The 27,510-nt window shown below is 45.8% G+C and overlaps 2 protein-coding genes across 3 annotated transcripts; one reads left to right on the top strand and one right to left on the bottom strand.

The window, feature by feature from the left end:
* Positions 1–4,501, top strand: PPM1M (protein phosphatase, Mg2+/Mn2+ dependent 1M). 2 transcript variants are annotated; one of them, XM_055557015.1, is made up of 10 exons: positions 1–255; positions 894–1,017; positions 1,159–1,413; positions 1,869–1,981; positions 2,324–2,408; positions 2,501–2,619; positions 2,757–2,820; positions 3,058–3,165; positions 3,269–3,417; positions 3,726–4,501. In XM_055557015.1, the coding sequence occupies exons 1-10, from the start codon at positions 32–34 to the stop codon at positions 3,868–3,870; spliced, it is 1,386 nt and encodes a 461-aa protein (XP_055412990.1). In that variant the 5' UTR covers positions 1–31; the 3' UTR covers positions 3,871–4,501. The 2 variants fall into 2 exon arrangements, with proteins under 2 accessions (XP_055412990.1, XP_055412991.1); XM_055557016.1 differs by having other exon boundaries at positions 3,269–3,422.
* Positions 4,502–6,391: 1,890 nt separating this feature from the next.
* Positions 6,392–25,439, bottom strand: WDR82 (WD repeat domain 82). Its single transcript, XM_055557018.1, has 9 exons — positions 24,982–25,439; positions 19,534–19,631; positions 16,756–16,822; positions 12,669–12,768; positions 12,123–12,239; positions 11,721–11,876; positions 11,227–11,296; positions 10,521–10,663; positions 6,392–9,253 (listed from the first exon to the last, which is right to left on the bottom strand). Exons 1-9 carry the CDS (start codon positions 25,140–25,142, stop codon positions 9,224–9,226), a joined length of 942 nt encoding a protein of 313 aa, XP_055412993.1. The 5' UTR covers positions 25,143–25,439; the 3' UTR covers positions 6,392–9,223.
* Positions 25,440–27,510: the final 2,071 nt, after the last annotated feature.

The raw sequence follows: 27,510 nt of genomic DNA, 5'->3' as shown, positions 1-27,510 counted from the left end.
CGCCCAGCGGGCAGCCCCCAGCCAACGCGCCATGTCAGCCGACTGGTTCCGGCGCCGCTTCCTGCCGAGGGGCCCGCTCCCCGCGCCGCGGCCACCCCGGCCCCGCACCAGCCCCGTGCCCTACCGGCGGCCCCGCTTCCTGCGCGGCTCGGGCTCCAGCTCCGGCACCGCCGACGCCTCGCGCCGCCCGGACGCCCGGCCGGTGCGCAGCCCGGTACGGGGCCGCTCGCTGCCCTGGAACGCAGGCTACGCCGAGTGAGTGCCCCGCCCCAAACGGGCCCCCGCCCGAACCTCCCCACTCCCCGCGAGTCTTATCCTGAGGCCGCGTCCCCCACCCCATGATCCCGCTCGGGGTCCCGTGCTGATGACTGAGAAAACAGGCTCAGCTGAGTGAAGGATCCCGCGCCCCCGACCTTGTGGATAACTTCCTCTGGTCCCTCCCGCATCCCATCGGGAAGGACCTGCCCCCTCAGCCCAAAAGCCTACCCCCTCAGGCTTCCAAAAGAGGTAGTGTCACTGGGCAGAGGTCCAGCGTTCTGGGCTTTGGAGAGTCCTTCCGCTCCTCACACACACATCTCACCCTGGGTTATGGCTGAGATGGGGCAGTGGATAGGCAAGGAAGCCTCACACCTCCCTAGGCAGACTTGCCCTTACCTCCCAGCCCAGGACAGCAGGTAAGCTCCAGAGGGGCTGAGTCCTGAGTTTTGCCTTAGCTGTGAGATCACTGAACAGTTTGCAAACTACCAGCATTTGTTTGTCCAGGTGTGTGTTAGGGACAGCACGGTGGCTATTGCTCCAGAGGGAGGGCTCCCTTCTATGTTTCAACTGTTCTCTGTGCCCATGGGGGCAGAGGTGTGTCCCTAAAAGGGTCACTGATCACGTCCTGGCCTCAGAATCATCAACGCAGAGAAATCTGAGTTCAATGAGGATCAGGCAGCCTGTGGGAAGCTGTGCATCCGGAGATGTGAGTTTGGGGTTGAAGAGGACCAGGAATGGCAGACCTTGTGCTCAGAGGAGGTGAGTGCAGCTGAGCCTGAGCCCCTCTTATAGACTGGGGCCAGGACTGCAGACTGAGGTTCTTGCCCTAGTGCCCCATTTTCAGCCAGGGGACAACTAGGGAGGCCAGGCAGATCCTGATGCCAAGCCCTTCCTGTACAGTTCCTGACAGGTCATTACTGGGCACTGTTTGATGGGCACGGCGGTCCAGCTGCAGCTATCCTGGCTGCCAACACTCTGCACTCCTGCCTGCGCCGGCAGCTGGAGGCTGTGGTAGAGGGCATGGTGGCCACTCAGCCCCCCATGCACCTCAGCGGCCGCTGCGTCTGCCCCAGTGACCCCCAGTTTGTGGAGGAAAAGGGCATTCGAACGGAAGACTTGGTGATCGGGGCTCTGGAGAGTGCCTTTCAGGAGTGTGTGAGTGTGACCTTTGGCTGGGGAAGGAGGGAAGGTTTTACCCCCAGGGATCTGAGGGACTCTGGGTTAGGGGGCGTCCCTGCACTTAATTGTGATCACCCTGGATCTTCGGATTGAGGATAAAATCGGGTTAGGCTGTTATTAAGCAGTCATCATAACCTCTCCTATTTTCCCAGCACCTCCTATTAATATGTGCTAGGTGCTTTTACCTGTATTATCTCATTGCACATCCTTTAGGTCCCTGGTTTCTCTTCCTCACTGTTTAGAATATGACTTCCATACCTCCCCAAGGATATATTTAGATCTCCTGACCACAGGGATCCTGGAGTCATAGCTAGACTTTGGGCAGGGACTGCCATGCTTGCTGGTTGGGAAGTGCGCTGTAGGGTGGGGGTTGGGGACACTGGCACGATGGCAGTACAAGCAGCAGCTAAAGCAGCCTTGGTTTGCCCCAGGATGAGGTGATCGGGCGAGAGTTGGAGGCCTCAGGCCAGGTGGGTGGCTGCACAGCCCTGGTGGCTGTGTCCCTGAAGGGAAAGCTGTATGTGGCCAATGCTGGGGACAGCAGGTGAGTGAGCCCTGGAGGGTGGGCAAGGTGGGGCAAGCAGACGGGCAGGAGAGGTGGGGAGACAGTGAAAGGGGGCTGGAAGTGGAGACAGAAATGAGGAAGATTGGCTGAGTTGTTTGTGTACTGGGCATGTGTCAGATGCCAGAGGGGGCAGGGACTAGGTCAGACGGTTGAGGCTTTACCCTGCAGGACTTAAGCAGTCATGGAGGGGCTTTGAGCAAGGGATTGGCATGGGCAGAACTGGCCCCTGGTGGTTGGAGGAGGGGCCAGCAGGAGGGAGGCCATGGGTAAGGATGGAGGCTGCTCCACAGACCTCTCCGTCTCCTCTAAAACTTCATCCAGGGCCATTCTGGTGCGGAGGGATGAGGTACGGCCCCTGAGCTCTGAGTTCACCCCCGAGACTGAGCGGCAGCGGATCCAGCAGCTGGTAGGTGCTCTTAGTGGAGGAGGATGTGGATGGAGCCCCAGCTCCTGGGCCACCAGAGGGAGCCTGATCTGAGCAAGGCCTCCCTATCCCAGGCCTTTATCTACCCTGAGCTTCTGGCTGGTGAGTTCACCCGACTGGAGTTCCCTCGGCGACTGAAGGGGGATGACTTGGGGCAGAAGGTCTTGTTCAGGGATCACCACATGAGTGGCTGGTGAGTGAGGTGGGGTTGGGGACACTGTGGGGAGGGCCCTGGGGTCCAGGCTCAGCTGGGTGGCCTGGGGCAGTCCCCTTCCACGAGGCAAGGTGGGCCTTGTTGGCCTGGGTTGATGCTGGGTCTGCTCCTGGTAGGAGCTACAAGTGTGTGGAGAAGTCGGATCTCAAGTACCCACTGATTCATGGACAGGGTAGGCAGGTCAGTGAATGGCCACTCCGAGAATCCCTCTTGAATCGCCCACTGTGGAGGTGGGAGCTCCTTTGTCCCTCGTGGGGTGGGGGGCCTTGGCTGAGGTCCTAGGGGCTGCTCCAAGGTCACAGGACGTTTCTCCCTCAGCCCAGGGGCCCATGGGTCACAGTCCACCTCTGTGTACTTTACGTGTACATTTTCTGGGGCTGTTTGCTATCTATCACCTCACACCTCTATTATTTCCAGGCTCGGCTACTGGGAACCCTGGCCGTCTCCCGGGGTCTAGGAGACCATCAACTCAGAGTCCTGGACACAAATATTCAGCTCAAGCCCTTCTTGCTATCTGTCCCACAGGTGAGGGGGCCACAGCACTTCCATCTGCCCAGAAAGGCAGACAACTCAAGGTTGGCGGGAGCTAGGAAGGGAGCAGTGAGGAGACCTCAGACTTACCTTGCAGGTGACTGTGCTCGATATGGACCAGCTGGAGCCCCAGGAGGAGGATGTGGTTGTCATGGCAACTGATGGGCTCTGGGATGTCCTGTCCAATGAGCAAGTGGCATGGCTGGTGCGGAGCTTCCTCCTTGGCAACCGAGAGGACCCACACAGGTACTGTAGTTGCTGGGATCTGCCTGGACCTGGGTTAGTACCAGCAGCAGCATTAAGAAGTACAGAGAAGACAACACAGCAGAGGAGTCCGGCTAAGAACAGTTGGCCAGGACTGGAGCTACCTCAGGTTTCCTGGGGGTGACTGTGGGTCCTCAAATTCTCTGGGTCCATACTCACATGGTCCACACAGTCAGACTGTACTGCTTGAGTTCTCAAGTGTCCAGTGAGAACTGGGTGAGCTCTCCCTGAGGGCTGGCCTTGCCTCCTTGATCAGGCCCCAAAGTACATCTGCAGGATGGTCCCCACAGGTTCTCGGAGCTGGCCAAGATGCTGATACGCAGCACACAGGGGACAGACGACAGTCCCATACAGGAAGGGCAGGTGTCCTACGACGACGTCTCTGTGTTCGTGATTCCCTTGCACCACCAGGGCCAGGGGCACAGTAGCCGCTGAGGATTCAGATACCGCATCCCAGAACCACCAAGGGGCCAGGTGCGATATGGGTATCCCTCCACCACGGTCAACAGCAGGTCTGCCTGCCCCAGTCCCAGACCGAGCCCTGACCCCAGGCTATTTCAAGGTGCGCATTTCTACAAGGCAGTCAGAGCTGGAAGAACATAGGAGTTCCCCAGGTCCCCACCCCTGCCAGGCAAAGAACGCTACTGTCAATAATAACGTCTGGCAGAGTCACTTTACATTAGGAATCCACGGAAGGCTCCTCGGAGAGGATCCTGAACAGCCTCAATACATTATTCCCAAATGGGGACAGCTGGACTAAGTGCAGTGGCCAAGGATGCCAGAAAGGGCAGACAGCCTGTGGTTGGATCCAGGTCTCTAATGCATGAATGTCACTGAGATCCTACTCTGCTCCCCTCTGTGCTGGAGGAGAGGCACGGACCCAGGGGCTATAGTTGGGGGAGAAACTAACGGGCAGAAGGAGCCCCAGAGAGGTGGCTGAGTGGTGAATGCCCTCGTCACTGCTCCTGACTGCTCCTCTCTGGCCCCAGCCCTGCCCAAGGCTGATGCCTCAACAATGCCCTTGTTGCTTCCATCACCTCCCTATTAAATGTTTATATGCAGAGAACCCTTGTGAATTGTCAATTGCTGTAAAGCTCGGCATTATAGTACACTTTTTGCTTTTTCTCGTTCTCTTCTAAAATAAAAAATCAGTCTTAGCCTTAGCTCCACCTTACAAATTTCCTATAATCAGCACTGTTTTCTCTGCAGCCTCCCTAGTTCCCAGCTTGGGATGAGCCCCAGTGAGAAAACTGCTGCCCGGGAGAACAGAAGGGAGGGTCCCCACTGCTGGCTGTGAGTTCTGGGCTTGAGGTACCAGAGGGAATGCCTTTGGGTTTTTAAAAAATGCAAATTATAGTAGTTTTAATATAAAGTTTACAGTAAATTTAGAATAAAGCTAGACTTACTGACTGGAGACAAGTTAGTTGGGGCTCCAGAGCTTGCTATTTGATGCGTAGTTTAGTTCTTCAACTTCCTCACAAGACCCCTTTTTATCATCCAGCACTGGCCAAGGCTCAGATGCTTAGTATTTGTTGAATTTCATAACCTCAGCCTTATCTAACTCCTCCCTCATCTACTCGTACTTTGATTTACAATTGAGATAATTCTTACCAGGCAACTCACAGCCTTAAACTGCAGCCAGAAAGGACAAGGACCACTAAGCCCCAATATGATGGTGAAACTTGTTTATTTAACACACTGGGGAGGCTCCCAGACCTCCTTTTCTGCCCATTAACTCACTTTAGACTCCATTTCCTACAAGTTCTCTAGGGAAGAGATAGGATAAACTATGGAATTACTCACTTTTTACTGTCATATTCCATAGCCCTGCACTTCTGGGCCTACCTCTGTCCACAGCTGGGTCATGACCAACTGTGGTTAGCCCCAGCAGCTCTGGGCACCCTCTCCAGGACTCTAGTAAGACATCTGGCATGCACAACTGTGCCCTACCGCCCTGCAGTTTTACTTCCTATTTCTTCAGCAGTCCCCACCCTCCACTCCCCCCTGCCCCCAGCAAAGCTTTGTAAGCGGTATCCTGTGCCTGCCAACCCACTACCCATGTCAACTACTCAGCCAGCTCGCCCACAGTCTGCTTTGCTTCTCACATCACAAGGCTGAAGCCCAGGAAGTGGGCAACGGTAGGTCTCTCAACTGCAAACAAGCCAAACCGACCGAAGTGACCACTGCAAAGGCAGCCACGGTCACCTGCGTGTTCATGTCTCTCAGCAGAGCCAAAAACCGCAGTAGCCCTCATGGCAGGCCGTGAGGAGGGGGACCTCCTCCTCCCTGAGCAGTTGTGTTGACAGCCTGTGCGTGGCCTGCTGACGCTCCCTCTGCTGCCCTCCAGAGCCTTTGGTCAACCTCTAATGACCAGGGGCAAAGTGGCAGGCCCACGGTATTGCAGCTGAGGATGCCACGCTACTAGTGAGTTGCGAATTCACTGGCCAGGCAGTGGGTTACCAAGGAACAGGCCAGGCCTTCTACCAGAATTTTATTTCCACTATACTTGCCCCCCCCCCCACAACCTAGTGCCTAGCAGGATGAACCTTATTCCAGCTAGAGGTTGCCAACTGATCAAGGGTTGAGGTTAACAGTGGGGATGAAAGGCAGCTTGAGGTATACACCAGATACAGCCTTTGAGGATCTCAAGGTTGACTCAGGCCTGCCTTTTCTGGGTCACTCATTTCTGGCCTACTGCTGCTTATTAGAATGGGGGGTTGAGGGACCCAGACTGCTGTGCATTGGGAGCTTGATATAGGGTTCCTCCCACCAGCCCACAGGCCTTAGTTACCAGAGGCAGTCCCAGCAAGCCCAACAACCTGTCCACAGCATTACAGTGAGTCCCAGTATGAGCCAGGAGGACTGACAGGGGACAACCCACCCCCATGCCCTCCAACTCTGAGAACAAGGCAAACAGTGCTATGAAAACTCAACGGAAGAGGCTGCAGCCGTAAAATTCTGTCTAAGACAGATAACATGGAAAAAAATGTTTATATGTTAAGTACAAAAAGGACATAAAATTGTATATACAGTAGAATAACAACTATGTAAACACACCAAAAATCTATATGCACAGACATGTCTAGAGGAACACTTAACACCAAAAGATTAGCAGTGGTAACATTTGGGTGGTAAACTGATTCTTTTTAAAATTCCCAGATTTTTCTTAATAAGCATTAATTATGACTGCAAGTTACATTTTTTTCTAAAAAAACAAATACCCCACTGGCTGGTGGTTGAGCAGTGCAGTGTCACTGTCACATATAAATCAGTGGCTTTGGCCCTGACTCTGGAGAGCCTGGTGCGCCCCCCTTCCCCGGGAGAACTTATGCACCTCGGCTCCCACTGAAGGTGTCTTAGCAGCCCTGGTGTTCCTCAGGGTCTCTGACTCACAGACACTCCTCCCTTAATTCTGCCTTATTTCCACCACTGCATCATCTTCGGTTACTTCCAGCTGCATCTTTCCCTTTCCTTCCCAACTCAGGAGCTGGCTCTGCAGCCACAGGTCCCCATAAACAGAAGCAGTGCAGTGCATATTTTCAAAGGACCTGCTGCCTCTGCTTCAGACACACAGGATCTCAATACAAATCATTTTCCTTCGGACAGACAAGTCATGTATGGTGGCTGCTCTGGGTACAGATACGTCACTTACGCAGGCCTTCTTGTTAACCTACAGTTCCAAGTACTCTCTCTGAACAGTTATTCCTACCATGAATTTTCTACCCTGGAAAGCCAGGGGTGGGCAGTTAATAGTTCAGATCACTTGGTTTCTAAAAGTCTCTCCACTCTGAGAATGCAGAGCTTTATAGTGTGGCACTGCAGAAACTGTAGATTCCAGTCTATGTCTGGCAAAGATGTATGCCCCTTGCCCTTAAATTTGAGGAACAAACCAAAAAGTAACTGCTAAAAAAGCAAAAGAAAACAAAACAGTAACTGCTAGCAATTCACAGCCTATTCCTGCTGCTGAATGGCGAGAGTAATGGCTTGCTTTCCCCACCAGTGGGTAGGTACTCTTGGGCAAGTCAAACATAACCTTGTTGGGCCTGTTTCTGGGTCTGCAGGGAATGTGTTACTCGCTTATATGTTTGGGAACTTGGTGAAATAATATGCCACTTGTCCTGCTCTAAGAAGGCCAGGCAGGGGAAAAGGTAATGAGCCATCTGCAGCTCATCTCAACCCCGATCAGGAAGCCTCCCCAAAACAAGGCAAAGAAAAGCAGCAAGAAAGCAGACATACCAGGTAAACAGGAGTGACCTGTAATTGGCAAAGAAGCCTCAGACAAGCTGAAAATGCTCTGGTTCCAGCATCCTGTCCCCAAATGCTAGAAGCCAGACACAAAAGGCATGCAGAAGTGACTGTCACACACATACAGGCGCAGACAGAGCATCACTGGGCAAAAAAGGGGCTAATACTGCAGAGAAGGCCCCAAAGTGCGACTTGAGGAACACAAAGCAGTCATTCCAAGACCCTCACTTAGCTGCCATGGGGACAGCAAACACTCAAAAGCTTTGCTTTTGTTTAGTCTCCTGAAGGGAAAAAGGTTAATAGGGAAGACTCACTAACACTTGTGGCAAACACTTTTAGCAAGGATGCAGTCTTTCTCTGGGGGCATGGGACTTCATCTCCTTCAGCTGAACTCTTTGATACTTTTAAAATATATATATATATATATATATGTGCATACATATATATATGTATATATGTATGCACACACACGATATATTTAAATGAAGGTGTACACACACTGTGCTAAAATACAAACAACAGAATCCCAAGTCCATATATAAAAAGGCTAAATATAACACAGGCCTAGGCCAGCCCCATGTTGGGAGCTGGGCAAGGGGCAGGATCATCTGGAGACTATGTACACAACTTGCGGCGGGCAGGGAAGGCATCAATGTAAACAGCTCGGACTCACTCCACAATACTGGCCCACAGGAACGCGTGATGGAGCTCATGCACAAAAACAGACGCCCACCTTGCTTTCATACACAATCAAACCTGGCAGGCACCCAGAAGGACCGCGGATTTGTGTTGATGACAGGGGACCACACCAAGCTGCTGCTAGACCTCCCAGCCCCAGGAATTCACCTGCTCCCACTCCTCCCTCCCTTTCAGGTTTGATCCTTCGCCTACCCAGAGCCTGAGGCATGGTCAGGTCACCCACCTTCACATGACTAACTGGCAAGACTTCTGGAAAGCAAGGTCCTTCTGTATCTGTCCCTTTCTGACCCTAAAATACATGGAGACTTACTTCTGTAAATGTTTGGCACCTAAGTAATGCAACGGTTGTGGATAATGCCACAATAACACAGGGAGACCCAGTAACAAGACATGCAGGGTGAGGGCAAGGGGCACTAAACTGCCCTAGCATCTCAAAATCAGAACTGTGGCTTCCCATGCATTTATGGGGGTGGGAGAAGGGATGTGCAGAAAGAACAACTTCACTGACTCCTCAGCAGCAAATACATTCAAAACTGAAGGCGTCTCGAGGGCCCACTATACCCTCATCACAAGTCTGGTCACTCCTCTGGAGGAGCTCGGTGCAGTGACAGCTGGAAAGTCTGAGTCCCGATTGAGTCGGCCACACCAAGAGTCCTTTTGAAGAAGTTCGGCAAAGTAACTTTTTTCTTTTGAGCAGATGTACAGCACATTCTTGGGAAGGCCATGTGGAAGGATGCTCTCCAGCCCAGTCAAATGATCCAATCCCACTATTATCTTAGTCCCCTCTGAGTTTTTTCCTACTTGCCACCCTCGCTGTACAGAAAACAGCCAAGCACCATGCAGGTCAGTCATCAATGGTGGGCAACCAGAAGGCCTGGATGAAAGAAGAACATGAGTCAACTCTAAGAAACCAAGCTTCTCTCCTCAATGCTGAAGGATTTTCTTACCCCTCCCCCACCATCAAGGCGCCCAACCCTAAAGTTGAAGCAGCTATGGCTGGTGGCCCTCCCTCCTGACCAACTGACTGGCAATCTATAAACAGAGAAACACTCCCCAATCTATGTGAAAGTAAGCTAGTTCTTTTTCCCTCCAACACTAAGTTCCATCACAGAGGTCCAGTGTTTAAAAAAATAGTACTCTCTGGGAGGTGGGTGTCTGGCTTCACTGTTAACCTACATGTGACCTCAGGCAGGCCCTCTCATTCAGGAGCTATAAATAACAAAAGAGGTTGGACTGAATGGCTCTGCCACATTTTTTTTTGGACAGTTTTCTTAGTTAAAAAGAAAACGAGATGGAGCAATGTATTCTGAGTAGGCTAGTAATGAAATGCCTCATACCCCAATACCTAGACAGGTTTGCTGCTGCTAAGTCGCTTCAATCATGTCCGACTCTGCGCAACCCCATAGACGGCTGCCCACCAGGCTCCCCCGTCCCTGGGATTCTCCAAGCAAGAACACTGGAGTGGGTTGCCATTTCCTTCTCCAATGCATGAAAGTGAAAAGAGAAAGTGAAGTCGCTCAGTCGTGTCTGACTCTTAGGGACCCCACGGACTGCAGTCTACCAGGCTCCTCCGTCCATGGGATTTTCCAGGCAAGAGTACTGGAGTGGGGTGCCATCGCCTTCTCCAGACAGGTTTAGGAGATGCCAAGAGGAAATAGGAGGCTGAGATTCACTGCTACTTTGTTTTGCTCATGTTGTCCAGGAGGAGACAGGGGCCTGGAGAAAATTCTAAGTGGTGAGCTGTGATTAACTAAGAATTTCTAATGAACTCAGCATAATCTGAGAGGAATGGAAAAACTGAAGTTTGCAGCCACAAAAGGCTGACTCAAAGAGTTTTAAGAAACCAAAAAACTATGAGGCATAGCTTCAGGTAGTCTGGACATAAAACCAGGAGCCAGAGCTGACCAAAGATCTCCTAGGACCTCAGAAGTGATCCCAGATCATGGAAAGAAAAGTAAAAGTGCAAAGCCAGCCCAATCACAGATCAGATAACAGAGGCGAAACAGGGAGGCCAGCAGCTGAGAAACATGAACATGGCTGCTTGTAACTGTGCCTACTTAAAACTCACTGTGCTCACGGAAGGACCCCACCCCAAATGAAGAGGGCCCCTACTCGGAGGACATCTCCCGCTGTTCACATACCATGTTAGAACAAGCGCTGGCAAAGGTCATGAACTTGGGGTTGAACTGCAAACAGGTAATGGGGCCTGTGTGTTTGCCATCCAATACAGCTACTTTTATACCACTCTCTCCATTCCACACATGGATCTTGCCATCCTCCGAACCTGAAGAGAAAGATCAAGGCATGTAACAACAGCTCAAGGCATACTACAAAGACAAGCGGCAAACAGACACGGACTGACATCTGGAAAGCGGCCAACCTTCAGGACCCAGCCATCAGCAGAAATGCAGGAGGAGTAAAGACAGTGAAGAAAAGACACTTTAGGAACTGATCTAGACTCTATTCTCAGGCAAGCCATTTCCCCTCTAACTTCAGTTTTCTCATTTAAAAAGGGGGCTAAATACGATCACCCTACAAACATCTACACTAAGGTGATTCAACGCAAGGTTACAACAGGAAGTTGCTACTATCAGCAAGACAGTGCTTACAGAACTTAACTCTATGCTGGTCCAGGAGAAGACCATCATTAACGCCCATCCCCAGTAAAGACATGCAAAGCCAGGACAGTTTAAAGACACAATATCTTTGACATAATGTGCTAAACAGAAATCTGGAAATTTCTATCAAGAGGATAATAAATGGTTTCTTAATTAGTTATAACCAGCAAAAATAACATAATGCACTGTAACAGAGAAATAACCCCCAAAGGGGATAAAGGAAGCTTACCAATCATAATAAACTGGGAGTCTGGAGTAAACGAGGCCTCCAATGTGACAGCCTTGCTATTAGCATAACCCTAAAAAATAAAAGCAATACTCGTTACAGTGCCATTAACAAAAAATAATTGCCTACAAACACTGACCCCACATACACCTTCTCAATGCACAGTGCTACCAAGGTGCCAGACTTGGCTACCACCCTTTACAATTAATTCACTCCCAACTGCATGTTCAAGGGAGCTAGAAAATGTTTATGGTTAGGAATTATTATATATCTAAACACCAAACTTGAGCCACTGAGAAGTAAATGTCTCAGAATCCAAGAGAAATAATGTCATGTGCAAGAAGAAAATGTCAGTCCATGCCTTTAACCAAGGACAACTGCTGGTCTCCATCAACTAGCTAACATAATTCTCAGAAGGGATGACCATAGAAAAAAGGTAAGAACATTGGAAGAGGGAAAAAAAAAAAAAAGAGAGAGCTCAAAAGTTGTCAGCTCACCCCAAATGTATGCATCACCACTCCCTTGAATGCATCGATCAGACGGATGAAGCTGCCATTGGTGGAGATGAGGATGAGCTTGCCATCATTGCTGAACTTAAGTCCTGTCCACTCACAAGTCCGATCATACTGCATCTTAAATGTTGCAAATGGCCCCTGCAAAAGAAAAAGACAGCAGCCTCAGGCCCAAGGCACATCAATCATTCTTTCTGCCAGAGCCAAATCTCATTCTATCCCTTTAGATTCCTTTGGGACTAGGGAAAGTAGAGGATTAAGTACTGCTCTGATGCTTTCTAAGATCTACCACATACCTCTTCTAGTGTAGAAAAAGGCTCTTCAACGTCCATCTCACCCTTCAAAACTTCCATAGTATCAAGACAGTTCAAAGATTCAAAGATTTACCTTATCAAAAGAGCGAAGATCATAAAGTTTGACCATTTCAGAATTGACACCTGCGGCAAAAATTAATCCTTCTGGATCAAAAGAACAAACTGGCTTGCCCTGTAGATGCATGAGACCCTAAGACAAAAGAAAATTTTTTTAAAAGTTAATAAACCCAGGATTCTACAAAAAACAAACATAAAACTAACTAAAATGAAGTTTTAAAAAAATAGGTCTCCATGCAATTCATTTCAGATCAACTCTAACTGTACGATTTTACAGATACTGAATTCAAATAAAAACAAATCTCTGAAATCTAATATCTACAGTTCAGAGTCTCCAGGAAAACTGCCTTTAAAACACTAAGGCATGGATCATAATAAATATGCACTGGATTAAGGTATTAACTCAATTATCAGTCACCTACCAGGAAAAGATTTTCTCCAAAATTTAAAGACTCTGGGATTCCAGAAAGAAAACACTGCTTTCCCCCTTCCTTGAGAGGGAGCACTCATGATAGTGCTTACCACAGAAAACACTTAAAGTGTAACTGTGAGGCAACATTACCTGGCAGTTAGGAGAGCGGAGATCCCAGAGCCGAATGGTCTTATCAAGAGACCCAGAAATGAAAGTGTCATCCACAGGTGACATGGACAAGGCCACCACCCTGCAATGCATCAAGATAAATAGTAGTTGAAGCAAAGTATCTGCAATAACTGTATATGAACTCTAAACCACTTGGCCTGCCTCCCTATATATATGTTCTCCTAAGAATGTTATTTTAAGAAACAGGCATACACAAGCAATCTGGAATAATCAAAGGCAATTAGTATAATTTAAAAAGCAACTTAAAGCTACAACATAAAAATATATGATTCCAATGCAAATCAAATCATGAGATACCACTTCATACCCACTAGCAAAGCAAAAATCAAAGAGAGATAACAAGTGTGGGTGAGGATGTGGAGAAACTGGAATCCTGATACACTGCTGGTAAGAATGTAAAATGGTACAGTTGCTTTGAAAAAGTTCTACACTTTCTCAAAAAGGTAAACATTCCGTTGCTAGGTATACACCCAAGAAACAGGAAAACATATGTCAAAAAGAAAAATCCCCATGCGTCTGTGTTCATAATAGCATAATTCATGACTACTAAAAAGTGGAAACTCAAATGTCCATCACCTAATAAATGGATAAACAAAATGTGTTATCACCACATAGGAATATTACTTGGTAATAAAAAGAAATGAAATCACTTATTCATATTAAACATGCATGAAAGTTAAAGAGGTTAGATAGAAAGTAGATTAGTTGCTGCCAGGGGCTAGGAAGATGGGAAATGGGGAGTGTTAATGGATACAGGGTTTCTGTTTGGGGTGATGAATATGTTCTGGAATTATATTGTGGTGATGGTTGCCCAACTCTGTGGATATATTAAAAACCACTGAATTGTACACTTTAAAAGGATGAATTTATGGTATTGAACTATATCTCAATTTATTAAAAAAAAATTCCTTAACTAGAGATTTGTGGGTCCAATAGGTCTGACAATCTATGTTTCTAACATGTTCCTAGGTGATGGTGAGGTTGATAGTTTGAGCGTCATACCTACGGAGAGCCACAGGCCTGCGCTAACAGCCTATGCTATGTTTCTGATATGGGTCCCCTTTTATGGTTATACTGTTAAGAATCACTCGCTGAAAAATATTTCTTCCAAGGCCTCATCTGGGCTCTCTTTTCCCCTCTGCTCATGTTCTTGCTCTGCCATGCTCTGCACTGAAGATACCCACCATGTCCCCAGCATTTGGGCCCAGCCTATGGAGAAGGACAGCATGTGACTCTGCTTTACCTGCCTCTTGGAGCATGCCAGAGCCCTAACCAGGGGGGTTCTTGAGGAAGCCCTTGTGAAAATGGACACTCAGATGGTGCTTCCTTCTGGGTGTTATGGAAGAGCAGCTCCACATTCTGGCTTGGCTAAAAAACACTTCATAGACAAAAGAGTGGGTGTCATAAGTGAAGATTGCAGAGGAAATGATGGTGGTGTACTGTTTCATTTTGACAAAGAAAAATCTGAAGTTAAAAAATAAGGTGATTAAGTCACACAACTCATTTGTGAGTGGATTTTTTAACTGTAGAAATAGAGGAAGTTCAAATTTTAGATGACACTGAAAGGGATTCAGGAGGTTTTGGTTCCATGAGAAAGAATTAAAATGTGTGCCATGAACAGAAAATGAGAAAATGTACTTTCCCCGCCACCCACCCCTCCAAATCTTCCAGCATAACTAAATTAACATTTGCACTTAGATCATCAACTTAAAAATTTTAAAGATACTATAAGCCAAAATTTCCTGGGAATGCTGAGGCGGTAATAAAACAGAGTGAGGAGAATGAATATGGACATGTAATTTTATATCCCGATATTCAGGTCAGAAGTTCAGGGGAAGTCTACCTTGGCATATGGCTCTGTTAAGAGGCACAGGGAATGCAAGGAGGAACAAGATTTCCACTCTAAGAAAGCTTAACTGTCTAGCCCAGACAATTCCAAGAGAGGGTCAGAGAAGGCTTTCCGGAAGCAGCTACACCTGTGTTGAATAGGGTTTCAATGGGAGTGGTCTTTCTGGAAGATGCCAGATAGGAGAAGGCATGAGGAAGTTCAGGAAGCAGCGCAAGAGTTCACCTCAACTGGACTGGCGGGAGATAACACTGGGAAAACGGGTCAGACAGAAAAGAACCTGACTCCAAGGTTTTTTGATGGAGGCTGTGAAGTGGTCAGAACTGTAAAAAAAAAAAAACACCAGAGTGCAGAAGCAGGATAGTGAGTGGTGGGGAGATTAGGATTTGACAGTAATTTACCTGAGCAAGGACATAAGCAAAGGAGTAAGTATGGAGGAAAGTGACACATGAGGTTAAACCTAGGGTGTCAACAGGATTTAACAGCTCACTGAATGTGAAGGCAGGGAAAAAGCAGTGAACAGACAGCAGAGGCTGTGAGTTGGGAGAGCTAGGAGAGACGATGGAAAAACGTAAGGCAGGCAGAGGGACTGGCCCAAGGAATTTAACGAAGGATGGAGTATCAGATCTGTCAGAGACCTACAGAGATGTGTATAAAACCTGTAGGTGTGAAGTCCAGTCTGAAAATCATAGGCTGAAAATACTGATTTGGGAAGCCATCTGAGGTGAATGAAATCAGTGATGGAGGTAGCTGAGAAAATACCAAGAAGAAGAGAAAAAAGCTAGGGTAGAACCTTGCTTACTTCAGAGTTAAAGGAGAAAGAGAGTCCAAGAATATAAAGAACAGAACCAAGATGGAAAGCCAAAGGGGGGAAAAAAAAAGCTTTACTGAGAGGCTGAGTGCCAAAGCAAGCCCCAGGCAGTGTATTTTACCTGGAGGCAGCAGGGAAAGGGGAGCAAACAGTTTGGCTTGGATGAGAGAATTAAACAGTGAATGAATGGGAGGAGGGAGAGATGGGAATATGCAGATTCTTCTTCCACGTCTGACAGTGAAAAGAAGTGGGTGATATTCTCAACCAAAAAATTCAAGGTAAGGAAGTCTGTAGGCAGCAAAGGAGATGGAAGAAAGTAGAGAGGGTTTGTTTTTCTCAAGGAAGAAAAAAAACTACTTCTTTCTCAGGGAAAGGTTTCTAAGGAAGAGAGGAATTTAGGTGGAAAAGACAGAAGTTGAAAAGAACTCAATTTGGATGGCTTTGACTTTCTCACAAAAGAGGGACAAAGTTATCTATTAAGAATCAGGAGGTCAAGAAATTGGGCAAGTGGTAAGATTGGACAGTTTCAAACAACTGCCATCAACTCCCAATTACAGACAATATGTTTGTGAACATTAATTTAACAAACAAACAAAAACATCTACTAGTCACAAGCCATTCTTTGTCTGAACTACACAGTAACCAACAATTGCCACCTCTTATGTTCAGCAACAAAGAAAACGCCCAGCCCAATCACAAGTGCCACTGTAAACAGGGTGTTCTCCGCCCACCTCTTATCAGGGCTCTGAACCACTCCATGTTGGATTACTGTACATTTGCAAAGAAAAGTACCAGTGATTAAAATAGCATCCAAGGGAAATTGTGTATAACATTCAACCCAAACTTGAAAAACCAGAGGAAAAATACTAGGAGAATTGGGATAAGAGACAAACAACCTGCATTATGAAACTGAATAAGGAAAAGAAGTTTAACTTTCAAAAAGTAACAAAGGACAATTTATTAATTTTGCATTCTCATGAAGATCTTCATATGGAACATGTTTATGTAGAGGAGGGGCATGCTGAAATGGGGGCCACCTATACAGGAAGCCTCAGACATGTAAACTGTCCTTTCATTAAGGGATGTCTGATATTTGAGATCTCTAAATGCCAAATGCAATTTTTACTATATAGGTTTCCACTGAATATCTTTAGTCCACATTTTTCCTATTAATGTTTTAACTGAGGTTTCAGTTTATCCATGAAGTCCTACCCCTGCCTCAACAACCTTGATTAATCTAGAGCTCACTGTTTAGGAAGGGTTGACAAGAGAAGACTTAAGAGATATGCCAAGCGGCAGTGAGAAACTAGCTTCATTTCACTAATAAAATCTCTCCACTCATTTCTTCTCTGGATAACCTATTTACTTTTTTTTTAACACCTGTGTCTTACCTTTTGCTATGTCCAGGAAAGTACCTGATATATTTGTTGTCATGCAATGACAGGTAACGAATAGTATCTGAAAGAAGACAAATATCCTATTATTTTTAAATAATAATTTACTTTGCGTTTTCATCTTGAAAAGACAAGGTAAAAGAATTCATTGTTCTCCATTATTTAAGCAAAGTTTGAATGCACAATAGTGAATAACTCCTTTCCACAGCACTTGAGTTTTCACGTAACTCAAAAGCAGAGTTCTCAAGCTGAAAGCATATAGAGCTATGTTTAAAAATCATTGTTGTTACCAATCTTTGGCTTCTGCATAGTTACAATGTAAATTATCCTGCAAATATGCCCCACCCCCCAAAAAAAACCTCACAACAGTTTCAGTACCCACAGAATGCAAACCTTAAAGAAAAACATATGGCTACTGACGAAACAGGCTCGAAGAACTAAACAACCATACTGAGCTCTGGATCAGGCTGGACTCTGGCATATTTTTCTCCAGCATTCTCCAACAGCATGTCAACCCAACCTTCACCTCATCTGAATGTAAACTGAATACACAATTTACATTAAAATGAAATAAAATGCAAAGAGAAGTAAAGTTCTACTCCCTTTCTAATTAACCAACTATAATGGTCCCTTATACAGAGAAGTGAGTTAGAAAGTGGCCAAAAGAAGAAATGAGAAAATTCAGATTAAAAAGACTGCAAGATATTTAAACATCAGAGTCATAAACTATACCAAGTCCAGTTCACAGCACTGAGATTTTTACAGGATCAAAGAAAGGAGTCATCAGAGATCTGTGCTTGCAGAAAATAAGAAAAGTACTCTTAACACCCAAATCATTCCTTCTGAAAAAGTAAAATAAAATACGATGGTGCTGGGAAGGGAATGAAGTTCCATAAAGAATAGAACTGGAAAGTACCATGCTTCTGACAAGACTAGGAATAAGAAACAATTGTTGAAAAATGTAATAGGCAATAGGGTCAAAATACAGAAAAGGAAAGGACAGAAAGAACATTATGGAGGCAAACAGTATACAGGAACAAAAAGGTTGAAAGCACAAATTCTTTCCACGCGTTTACAGGAGTACTAATAACAGGGAATTTAACCTGGGAGAGGGAAAAAGGCACAAAACTAAACAGCTTCCTTGAATACACCTTCAAAGTTCTCAAATGACAACTGTAAAGTATTCCTGACTGTTCTACTGCGAGGAACTCCTCACGGGCCCTGAACAGAAGAGAACCCTTCCCCATTACCTGGTCTCCCAGAGGTGGGCAGGGCGTCGCCATCGTCTCCGCCCCACTCGGTAGCTGGCGCACTGTTCCCGGCAAGGCAGTGGCCTGTACAGTTATCTCCTGTACCGGGTGGTATCATAGACCCTCAAACTGTACAAACTACTACCTCAGCCTGGAATCAGGCAAAAGGATACGAAGCGTTGGAGCAACTCCTCAGGATGTGCTCGAAACAGGAAAGGCAACGTCCTCACAGCAGAGGCCTGGCAGCAAAGCTGCAAGTGCTACACATTTGCCTCATCTTGCACCATATTTGGAGCATTCTCATTTAATCACCCAGAAAAACACCCCAACAGGAGAAACACCATTCATTCAGATGATCACAGAGATATATTTCCTCAAAATCCTGTTTTATATTCTTGTCCAAAAGTATCAATTGCACTGTTTACTTAGAAAACCACTTCTGAAATAAAGGCATGAAAAGTACAAACAATATACTTACTAAAAATCAAGTACAGAATTCTCATAAAAAAAAAAAACCAACCAAAACAACTTCTACTCATCTGCTCTGAGATATGCATAACCAAAATAGCAGTCTAAGCAAACTTTGTTGAATGACATTAGAAAAATCTTACTGCTAAAAATGAAATAATCAATAAGTCAGTGAGATTTAAAAAAAAAACCCCAGTCCTAACATGAAAGTGTTATAGCTCAATTCCAAGATGACCTGTCAACTGAGAATGACCTATCACAGAGGAAAAGCAGTAAAAACAAAGATCCTTTATTAGAGAAAGAATTCACAAGTTTTAAATTTGAAAAATAACTATTATTCTTCAAAGGCATTAACTTTATTTAAAGAAGAAAGGGAGTCCAGTGGTTAAGACTGGAGTGGCAGTGGTTAAGACTCTGCGCTGCCAATTCAGGGTACACAGGTTTGATTCCTGATGGAGGAACTAAGATCCCACATGTTGCACACATGGTATGGCCAAAAAATTTAAATAAGTAAATAAATGGAAAGGGGGATAAAATTCAGATCAAAAATGTCCCTGGAATCAAAGAAAACTAAGGTCAGTATATTGTCCTTTGTGACACAGACCATCAATAGTTTGGACAATACAAAAACTCTCCTAAGGTCTACTAAACTACCATACCTGAAAGTATCTGTGAAAACTTTTCTCAAAGCTGTATTATTTTGAACAGGAAGGCAGCACTGTTTAACACTTGCTGTGTGTCAAGTGTTCTTTCCTTTTATTTCTTCTAAAAGTATTCTTTCAAGTTTCAAGAAGCACAAACGGTAAATACAATTCGTAGCTTCCTATTTCCACTCCCCACCCTAAACTAGAAAACTTTCTTACTCAGTTTCAAGTCCTTCAAAAGTACTAATGGCTTGCTTCCAGCATCTCTTCAGTCATAATGATGTTAGCACAGCAAATACCACAGGAAAATTTAAAATAACTATAAACAAACATAAGCGGTCACAAAGGTTCCATAAACCTTACCTAACAAAGGTAATCATGACCATTAACTTGCTAAAAAGAAGCTTGCTTACCGTCTATTTTGTTAGAGCTGTAAACGACTGTATTTGCTGCATGAGTGTATCTGATGAGATCCACGCCATATTTCTTACTGTACAGGGTTCTCTTTGGTCTGCCGAGGAAATGGACAGAGAAAGAAAACCATCAAAATCTTCCAACACCAAAATCTAGTATCTTCATGTAAAGAGAAGCACTTGAATGATGTGGGAAGGGTGAAGATTCTTGGTAAGTCCTAACACTGAAAAGAAACAGAATTTCTTCCAAAAAGGGAGGAAATAAACAGAATCAATCAAGGGCAACAGCCTGAACCAAATGCCAAAGTTAGGAAGTAGAAGTAAATCTGAGGGCTCAAATCGGCCTTTACTACAGTGTTCACAAGTAAGCTTTGAGAAGTAGTACATCTATTTGAGAAGAAAGACACACAAAACAATCCATAACTTACAAGAAGGAGGAAAATGGGAATATGTTACACCAGTGAGGCCAGAACATAAGCCATTCACTTGGAAAGATGCTCTTTCTTCAAGAAATGATTTATCAAAACTGAAACCAGGTGTAAAACTGCCTTTCCTAATATAACCTAGTATTTCCATCCTCTCTATCTTATAGTTCCAAAGCACATACTGAGCCTTTTATAAGACAAACCTAACTCTCTATATCAAAACTAGTCATTAGTTCTTTTCTCTTTACTTAGACGTAAAATCGCTTATTTCTAAGCTTGAGGTTATCAGTCTATTTGTTGAAGTTCCTTAAATGTTATCTTCTTCTACAGAATCTTAAAGATCAAGCCGAAACTGATCTCATCAAAATATTTTATCAAAAACTTCATAATATTCTACATTTATGTACAGGAGGATTTCATAAATCCTATACTACTGTTTACCGAGAATTTATGGAAAAGAAGTTCACCCTCTCAATGTAAAAACCTCTTGAAACCTAGATGCTAAACAATCAGATGACTCAGGGAGCTTTAAGAAGTCAATCTGCACTTTCAATTTTTCTGACATCAAGGGTTTCCCTACATTAAACCTATTTACAAACAAGATTTCTCACTCCAAATGCACTGAATTTTCCCATTCTCACCGTTTCCCAAAAGATGAGTTAATAAAAAGATCAGTTTAAATGCTACCTTGTTGAGTCCACCATCCTGGGTTCTGCCATGTAGTTACTGTGTTAACCAGTGAATGACAGTGAGGGAGTGAGCGTGCATATGAACATGTGCTTACTCTCAAGACAGTTGACTCTGAGTCTACCAATGGAAAGAGAAGCTTACTTACCTCAGTACTGGGCCTACAATAATCAAGACAGAGCCTGAAGAACCAATGTTAAAGGGTATGGTCTAAGGAAAATATTCAGTTTCAATTACATATGGTCTATTTCTCTCAAATATATCAATAATACTAACCTAAGGTTTTGTGCTTAACATAATCTTTTACCTCATATCATTTTCTAGTTTGATAGCTAGATTCTAATGCATCCATTTCAGAGGACTATGCACATTTTTTCACAAATATTATGGTAAGCTTCTTTGCACAAACTATGATTCTGGTATTAGGTAAGAATCAGATCAGATCAGATCAGTCGCTCAGTCGTGTCCACTCTTTGCAACCCCATGAATCGCAGCACGCCAGGCCTCCCTGTCCATCACCAACTCCCGGAGTTCACTCAGACTCACGTCCTTCGAGTCAGTGATGCCATCCAGCCATCTCATCCTCTGTCGTCCCCTTCTCCTCCTGCCCCCAATCCCTCCCAGCATCAGAGTCTTTTCCAACGAGTCAACTCTTCGCATGAGGTGGCCAAAGTATTGGAGTTTGAGCTTTAGCATCAGTCCTTCCAAAGAAATCCCAGGGCTGATCTCCTTCAGAATGGACTGGTTGGATCTCCTTGCAGTCCAAGGGACTCTCAAGAGTCTTCTCCAACACACAGTTCAAAAGCATCAATTCTTCGGCGCTCAGCCTTCTTCACAGTCCAACTCTCACATCCATACACAACCACAGGTAAAACCATAGCCTTGACTAGACGAACCTTTGTTGGCAAAGTAATGTCTCTGCTTTTGAATATGCTATCTAGGTTGGTCATAACTTTCCTTCTAAGGAGTAAGCGTCTTTTAAATTTCATGGCTGCAGTCACCATCTGCAGTGATTTTGGAGCCCAAAACAATAAAGTCTGACACTGTTTCCACTGTTTCCCCATCTAATTCCCATGAAGTGATGGGACCGCATGCCATGATCTTCGTTTTCTGAATGTTGAGCTTTAAGCCAACTTTTTCACTCTCCACTTTCACTTTCATCAAGAGGCTTTTGAGTTCCTCTTCACTTTCTTTTTTTTTTTTTTTTCCCACTTTCTGCCATAAGGGTGGTGTCATCTGCATATCTGAGGTTATTGACATTTCTCCCGGCAATCTTGATTCCAGCTTGCGTTTCTTCCAGCCCAGCATTTCTCATGATGTACTCTGCATATAAGTTAAATAAACAGGGTGACAATATACAGCCTTGACATACTCCTTTTCCTATTTGAAACCAGTCTGTTGTTCCATGTCCAGTTCTCACTGTTGCTTCCTGACCTGCATACAAATTTCTCAAGAGGCAGATCAGGTGGTCTGGTATTCCCATCTCTTTCAGAATTTTCCACAGTTTATTGTGATCCACACAGTCAAAGGCTTTGGCATAGTCAATAAAGCAGAAATAGATGTTTTTTTGGAACTCTCTTGCTTTTTCCATGATCCAGCGGATGTTGGCAATTTGATCTCTGGTTCCTCTGCCTTTTCTAAAACCAGCTTGAACATCAGGAAGTTCATGGTTCACATACTGAACCGTGTAAGAATAAACAATATTAAATCCTTCTCTCTAAAATTCACATCATCTACCACAAGTAATATTCTTTGTATGCTTTCATACTAAACAAACAAACAAAAAAATCATTTGGGACTTCCCTGGCAGCAGTGGGTAAGACTATGCATTTCCAATGCAGGGTTCGAGGGTTTGAACCCTGGTAGGGGAACTAAGATCCTACATGTCTTGTGGTGCACCTCCCCTCTCCCCAAAATCACTCAGTGGATGAACTCCATTATAAAAAAAGTGTCAATGAACAGTAAACAGAGAAAATATTAAGCACAAAGAATTTTGTTTTAGCTATTTTCAAACTCCCAACATTAGTACCATCTAATACAGATACTGTGCTTTCCAAGGAAATCTTACTTTTCTTCCAATGTTGGTTTGACCTACACTAGTGGCAAATTTTTTTCTTCACGTTATCACTTAGGATCATGGACTCCTTGAGGCTAGAGAAGAGATCTGACCAATGTCACATACCTAGTCACAAAGCCAAACTAGAACCCAATCTATCAGATCACTCTCTTATCACAGATCACCATGAAACAAGGTCACAATTCATATGAGAATATTTTAAAGAATGTGCTGTATACTACTGTGTTAATATTACATCTCTAATTTGGATAACTGTACTCTGGTTACATAAGAAAACGTCCTTATGCTTCAGATATCCATGTTGAAGTGTTTAGAATAAAGGGGCTTGATACCTCTATATTACTATCTAATGGTTCAGGGGGAAAATGTGCATATATATATATATGTATATACATACACACACATACATACACATACATATACGTATGTAAATATAAACATTTACATAGAGATGACAAAGAAAACAGAGCAAAACATAACTAATTATTGGATCCTGGGAGTTCTTGGAAACAATGGTGTAACTTTTCTGCAAGTTTGTAATTATGCAAAAATGCTACATGAATGAATGAACTGAATTATGTTATAAAATTAATATTTTACTTATAACAAGAAGGACTTCCAGTCAATGTCATTTCTACTAAGGGGTGGAAATTATGCCGTAATAAACTGAATTATGTTATAAAATTAATATTTTACTTATAACAAGAAGGACTTCCAGTCAATGTCATTTCTACTAAGGGGTGGAAATTATGCCGTATTTGGAGACAAACTCTGAAGAAATGCTTTCACGATTTTCATTTTCTTTGAATGAAGACACACACCTCCATCCTCAAGTCCCAGGGAGAGGTTCTAATCTGTGCACAAGCACTAAGCATTTCAAGCAAGTTCAACTTCAAATTTCTTCTAGCTCCAGGACCCCACAACCTCTACCTCCACCCTAGCTTTATACGTGACTCTAATCCACGTTAATTCAAGTGGCCAGACTTGGACAGAAATGAATACATCACCACTCAGCATTGGTCCAGCTAACAATTCTCTTCCCCCTGGATCACCACTATAGGCCACTCTTCCACACACCGCAGGCAGATCCAAAGCCAGTTACATAATACTTTTTCACAGCCCAAATAGGAAAAATTGGGGAGAACAATAGAGTTCAGACCATTACCTCAAATAACCAAATTCAGAAGTGAAGAGACAAGTTCTGAAAGTTTATAGAAGACATCAGTTTAAACAAAACAGACTGAAGGAACGGCTGGAGAAGGTAAAGAAAAGCCCAAGGATTCAAAAAGGAGCTCACAATTTAGAAGGGACATGGAGAAAGCAAGTCTGGGGCAGAGCTGAGGAAAAAGGGGGGAACTGGCAAAATGCTGTGCTTTTAAGATTCTGCAGAGATACACATGTGTTGGGTCTCCAGAGGACTTGGGACAACCTAGAAATGTCATGAGCAGACTTAGAACTGTGGTTAAGTCCTAATGGACTGTAAGGTGTAATTTAAAAAACAAGTATAAGAAGAAACACGAAATTGTTACACGGTATTTTCTTTGTTCTATTAGGAGGTTCACGTTCAGGTCGGGATGGGACGGCCAGGTTCGTCCGTGTCTGGCAAAAAGGAAAAGTTTCAGATGCTGTTACAAAGTTAACTATAAACGGAGGAACCGAGGCTGAGGGAGTAAGAGAATGATTTGCAACAGAAAGGAAAAGACAAGGGGCCCAAAGAGGCACAACAAATAAATCCTGACAGGTAACAACTGCAACCCACGCGGCCTTCCGGCAGAAACACGGCGGGAAGCTGAGGGGCAGGGGACCGGCGATGGGCCAGGACTGAATCGAGGTCACCGAGCAGAGGGCAGAGGGAGCTGCCTCTGCTGAATGAGGCAGCCAAGCAGCCTCCGCGGTTCTGCAAGGGGGACACAGCCGACGGGCACAGAGGACGAAGCCCGACTAGCGGAAAAGCTACCAGCTGGGGCCGCGGTGGGCGGACCCGGCGTTTAAAGGTCAAGGTCAAGGTGGGGTTTGGCCAGAGATGCAAAAGCGGTCTGAAAGGAGACCGAAGGCAGACAAGACAAAAACATGATTATTGTTATCGCCATCGTTAAGAAAAAAACGGTCTCCCAGACGGCTTCGGAGGGGACGCGGCCCTGGCAGGAGCGTGTGCAAAACAGGCCGCGGGGCCGGGCCCGGGCGCGGGGCGAGCGCAGGGCCACGACGCGGAGGGCGGGAGGGACTCAGACCCGGGCCCAAGGCCACCGCCGCACTCACTTGCCCTCCTGGCAGTCATAGAGCACGATGGAGTCGTCGTCGCTGCTCGAGATGACCGTTTCGCCGTTGGGGCTGAAGTCGAAGCAGTTGATCTTGTCAGAGTTTTCGCGGAACACCTTGGCGACGCGGAAGCTTCGCAGCACGCTGTCGGTCAGCTTCATGGCGGCGGCTGCCTGAGGCGGCGGCGGCGGCGGCAGCGGCGCAGGGCCGGGGCGGGGCCCGGGGAACGGGCGGGCTGCCGAGGGGCCGACCGGGGCGGGGCGGGCGCCGCGCCGGCGGCGGGCGGGAGAGCGGCCGGCAGTCGGGACGCCTCCTCCTCTTTCTCCTCCTGCTTAAGCAACACTCTTCTGCCCGGACTGCGGGGCCTTGCCGACCGTTAGTCCTCACGGTCGCCTCAGGGCCAATCGGCGCGACGCCGGTTCATTGTGTCCGCCATCTTGGGACGACAGGCAGAAGCCGAGGGCGAGGAACCTCACCGCGGTGCCAGCCGGGAAAAGGGGCGGGGCGGGAACGGCGGCGCGAGGCGAGGAGGCGGGGCGGTGACGTCAGCGCGGCCGGCAGGGAGTGGCGTGGCTGGGTGGCCCCAAGAGGCAATTCCCCGACCTGCTGTGGGGGCGGGAGGGGAGGGGTCTCCCACGTCCTTATCCCTTGGATTCCAAGGCCCCGGGTGACCCGGAGCCTCAGGCTTGAGTGCGAGCTCGCCACCGCGAAGAGACTCAGGCGCCCCCTGCAGGATCCCCGGCCGCAGGCCCAGGGACAGCAGGTACTGGGGAGGTGGGCTACGCCCCAGGAGGCCTGTTCTGGGTGTGAGTCATCGCTGGCAGCTTTTGACCGTTGGTCCACAACAGACAGAGCCAGATTTCAACTTCTGTATTTTTTTAAGGTGTACTATACGTTAGATTGCCTAAATTTTAAGTGGATGGATTTGTTTTCATTTGGTTGTACTTTCTTGTGACGACCACCCACAACTTTTCTTTAAGCCTTCTTTGAAAGCATTGTTGGGCTTCCCTGGTGGCTCAGTAGTAAAGAATCTGTCTGCTAGTGCAGGAGACACGGGTTCGATCCCTGGTTTGGAAGGATGTCACGTGCCACAGAGCGGCAGAGCCGGTCCTCCACAACTATTGAGTCTGTGCTCTAGAGCCTGGGAACCATAGCTATTGAGGCCAACTCCTTGGAAGGAAAGTTACGACCAACCTAGATAGCATATTCAAAAGCAGAGACATTACCAACAAAGGTCCGTCTAGTCAAGCAAGGCTATGGTTTTTCCAGTTTTTCCAGTGGTCATGTATGGATGTGAAAGTTGGACTGTGAAGAAAGCTGAGCGCCGAAGAATTGATGCTTTTGAACTGTAGTGTTGGAGAAGACTCTTGAGAGTCCCTTGGACTGCAAGGAGATCCAACCAATCCATTGTAAAGAAGATCAGTCCCAGGTGTTCTTTGGAAGGACGGATGCTAAAGCTGAAACTCCAGAACTTTGGCCACCTCATGCGAAGAGTTGACTCATTGGAAAAGACTCTGATGCTGGGAGGGATTGGGGGCAGGAGAAGAAAGGGATGACAGAGGATGAGATGGCTGGATGGCATCACCAACTCCATGGACAAGAGTTTGGGTGAACTCCGGGAGCTGGTGATGGACAGGGAGGCCTGGTGTGCTGCGATTCATGGGGTCGCAAAGAGTCAGACACGACTGAGCGACTGAACTGAACTGAACTCAGGCCTGAGCGCCCTAGAGCCTGTGCTCTGAAACAAGAGAAGCCACTGTGATGAGAAACTCCTGCACTGCAACTGGAGAGTGCTGTGCTTAGTCCCTCAGTCATGTCCGACTCCTTTCGACCCCATGGACTGTAGCCCTCCAGGCTCCTCTGTCCATGGGGATTCTCCAGGAAAGAATACTGGAGTGGGTTGCCATGCCCTCCTCCAGAGGATCTTTCCAACCCAGGGATTGAAGCAAGGTCTCCCACATTGCAGGGATTCTTTACTGTCTGAGCCACCAAGGAAACCCAAGCCTGCTGCAACTCAAGAAAATCCTGTGCAGCAACAAAGACCCAGCATGGCCAAAAAATAAATAAATTATTTTAAAAACTTTTGTAGTTGATATTTAATATAAAGTGCATAAAACAAATTTTAAGTGTTCAGTTCCATACATTTTATAAACACCCATCTTTAAGTTTTAAAACATATAACTCCCAAAATCCATAGCATTAATAACAAATAAATGTTTTAAAGGGAAAATTATCTCCTTCTCCAGCAAAACACAGTTTTAAATTCTCCTGATAGCCTCCTTACTCATATATCCACCTAAGCTGTAGAAGCAGCCATTTCCTCTCGTGCTTTAACATTGTATCTTACACAATTTTCCTGTTACTTAAACCAGTTTTTGTTGGTGTTCTCAATCAAGGTATAATTTATGTACAATAACAATTAGCCTTTTTCATAGTTCTTTGAATTTTGGAATCCATATACAGTATTGTACAGTTTGTACAACCACCACACTCAAGATATATTAATAGAATAGTTTCATTACCCTCTTT

Source organism: Bubalus kerabau, chromosome 20 (assembly GCF_029407905.1).
Source record: "Bubalus kerabau isolate K-KA32 ecotype Philippines breed swamp buffalo chromosome 20, PCC_UOA_SB_1v2, whole genome shotgun sequence".
Classification (NCBI taxonomy): Eukaryota; Metazoa; Chordata; class Mammalia; order Artiodactyla; family Bovidae; genus Bubalus; species Bubalus kerabau.
Note: the sequence above shows the minus strand (reverse complement) of the source record. Positions and strands in the feature narration are given on the sequence as shown.